Source organism: Colobus angolensis, unplaced genomic scaffold, assembly GCF_000951035.1.
Source record: "Colobus angolensis palliatus isolate OR3802 unplaced genomic scaffold, Cang.pa_1.0 Scaffold60, whole genome shotgun sequence".
NCBI classification, from domain to species: domain Eukaryota; kingdom Metazoa; phylum Chordata; class Mammalia; order Primates; family Cercopithecidae; genus Colobus; species Colobus angolensis.
Window position 1 is genome coordinate 4,174,434 of NW_012119599.1, and position 2,257 is coordinate 4,176,690.

General features: G+C 52.1%; 1 protein-coding gene across 2 annotated transcripts in view; it reads right to left on the bottom strand.

Moving 5' to 3' along the window:
• Positions 1-2,257, bottom strand: part of PINLYP (phospholipase A2 inhibitor and LY6/PLAUR domain containing) — a 12,590-nt gene that overhangs the window by 8,902 nt on the left and 1,431 nt on the right. For both annotated transcript variants that reach the window (XM_011963122.1, XM_011963121.1), the window contains one exon: positions 1,473-1,589. In XM_011963122.1, the coding sequence (XP_011818512.1) occupies positions 1,473-1,589 (117 nt within the window). The remainder of the gene's footprint in view (positions 1-1,472; positions 1,590-2,257) is intronic.

A 2,257-nucleotide genomic window follows, 5' to 3' on the forward strand; every position in this document is an offset into this window, starting at 1 on the left:
CTGGCTGGGTGATCTTCTATCTCACTTTCCTTTCACAGCCCCTCCCAACCAGTGGTTTCTCCCTGCACCCAAAGTCACCTTCATTCCCTCACCAGGCCTCACCATCTCTCCTCCTGTGACTAAAAGTCTCTTTCAGCTTTGTATAAGCATCCCTGTTCCCCATTGGTCTCTTCCATTGCTCCCTTTCTCCTCCATTCTTTTTCAGGTCTGGGGTGGTCTCTTTCATTTAACTCATGCCCATCTTCTCTCTTCCATTTTATTTTCTGAGACAGGTTTCCCTCTGTCACCCAGGCTGGAGTGCAGTGGTGTGCACTTAGCTTACTGCAGCCTCGATCTGCCAAGCTCAAGTGATCCTCCTGTCTCAGCCTCCCAAGTGGCTGGGACTACAGGCATGTGCCACCATGCACAACTAATCTTTTTCTTTTTTTTTCTTTTTTTTTTTCTGTAGAGATGGGATCTCTTTTTGTTGTCCTGGCTGATCTCAAACTCCTGGGCTTAAGCGATCCTCCCATCTCAGCCTCCCAAAGTGTTGAGATTACAGGCGTGAACCACCGTGCCTGGCCTCCCTTTCATTTTGCTCATCCACATCTCCCCCTCCCTGTCTCTGCTTCTCCTCTTTAAGATGATTTGCTCAGCCAGGCACAGTGGCTCGCGCCTGTAATCCCAGCACTTTGGGAGGCCAAGGTAGGAGGATCACTTGAGGTCAGGAGTTGGAGACCAGCCTGGCCAACATGGCGAAACCCCATCTCTACTAAAAAACACAAAAATTAGCCAGGCATGGTGGCACGCACCTGTAATTCCAGCTGCTCGGGAGGCTGAGGCAGGAGAATCGCTTTAACCTGGGAAGCAGAGGTTGCAGTGAGCAGAGATCGTGCCACTGCACTTCATCCTGGGTGACAGAGCGGGACTCCGTCTCAAAAAAGAAAAAAAATGGTTTGCTCCATACTTCAAGGTTATCGTCCCTCTCCTGTTTGGGGTGGTCCCTTTTCTGTCTCTCCCACTACTCCAACACTCCAACATCATCTCTCCTCCCTCTGCCGGGAATGACCTCTTCCTTTTTACACTCTCCCACCCCAGCCCAGCCTCTTCCTTCTCTATCCACTCCCCACCATTTCCACCTCCTGCCGGTTAGATTCTTCCCCTCTCACTATTTCTCTGCCCGCCCCCACAATAGCTTTCCTTACCCCTCTTCTGCCTAAGAAAGTCTATTAACTCTCACCCCTCCCCCCGTTTTCCTTCTCTTTAGGACAGTCTGATTTTCAGAATCCCGTGACAATAATCATTTCCATCACACCATTTATTTCTCTTCCCTCCGTCTCATGATGGTCTTTCCCTCTTTCCTGCTCTCCACTGATTTCGTCCCATGCTCCCCCATCTTGAGAACCGTGATGATCCCCCCTCAGCATGGTAGTCTCTTCCACCCTGAAGGTACACCCCATCTCCCCACCAGGTCCTAGGCCACATCGTCTTACTTGAAGTAGCCTTCCCCACCAGGAGCATGCATGTGTCCTTGTCGCTGCTGCAGGTCCTCATTTGGCCATGGCACCTGCTCCCGGGCGCCTTACATATTTCGCAGCGTAGTGGACACCCTGCAGTGTAGACAGAAGGCGAGGCTGTAGTCATGGGTGGTGTGGTCTTCGGACCACGACTTTGACTTAGGACTTTTGTGTCCTGAGAGAGGAGGGACCAGCAGCTCCCTGGTTTTTCATGGTCAGGATGTTGACTGCTGCCCAAGGAACTGTCCAGAGCAGGACAAAGCAGCAGTGGTGATGCCAGCAAAGCTGCTTCCAGGGACGGGAAGCGACTCCACCATGAAGCCTGTTTGCCTAATTACATGGCTGGGGATTTTGGATGCCAGGGTCCTCTGAGAAAGCTCAGGGGCAGGGAGGGGTTGTGGTGGAGGTTTCCATGGACTTTTGTGAAACTTCAGGTCCAGCTAGTTCCTGAATGTGAGATTCTCCTCCTTAAAGGTACCACGTAGGTCTTGTAGACAGCGGGAGCTCAGGCAGGGGGCCCTGAGGCTGGGGTCTGCATCCCAGGCCAAGGAGGGAGAGTGTGGACCAGGAGGGCAGAGGACTTGAACTTCTTGGTCCTGAGAGAGGGGAAATCTAGGGGCCCAGATACCTGGGTCCTGGGGAAAGTGAGGCTTGCCCGGACTCCTGTGTGCAGGGGAGGAGGGGACTGGGGCCTGAACGTCTTAGTCTAAGGAGAAAGGAAATCGCTCTCCCTCTTAAAAAAAATATATATATTATATATA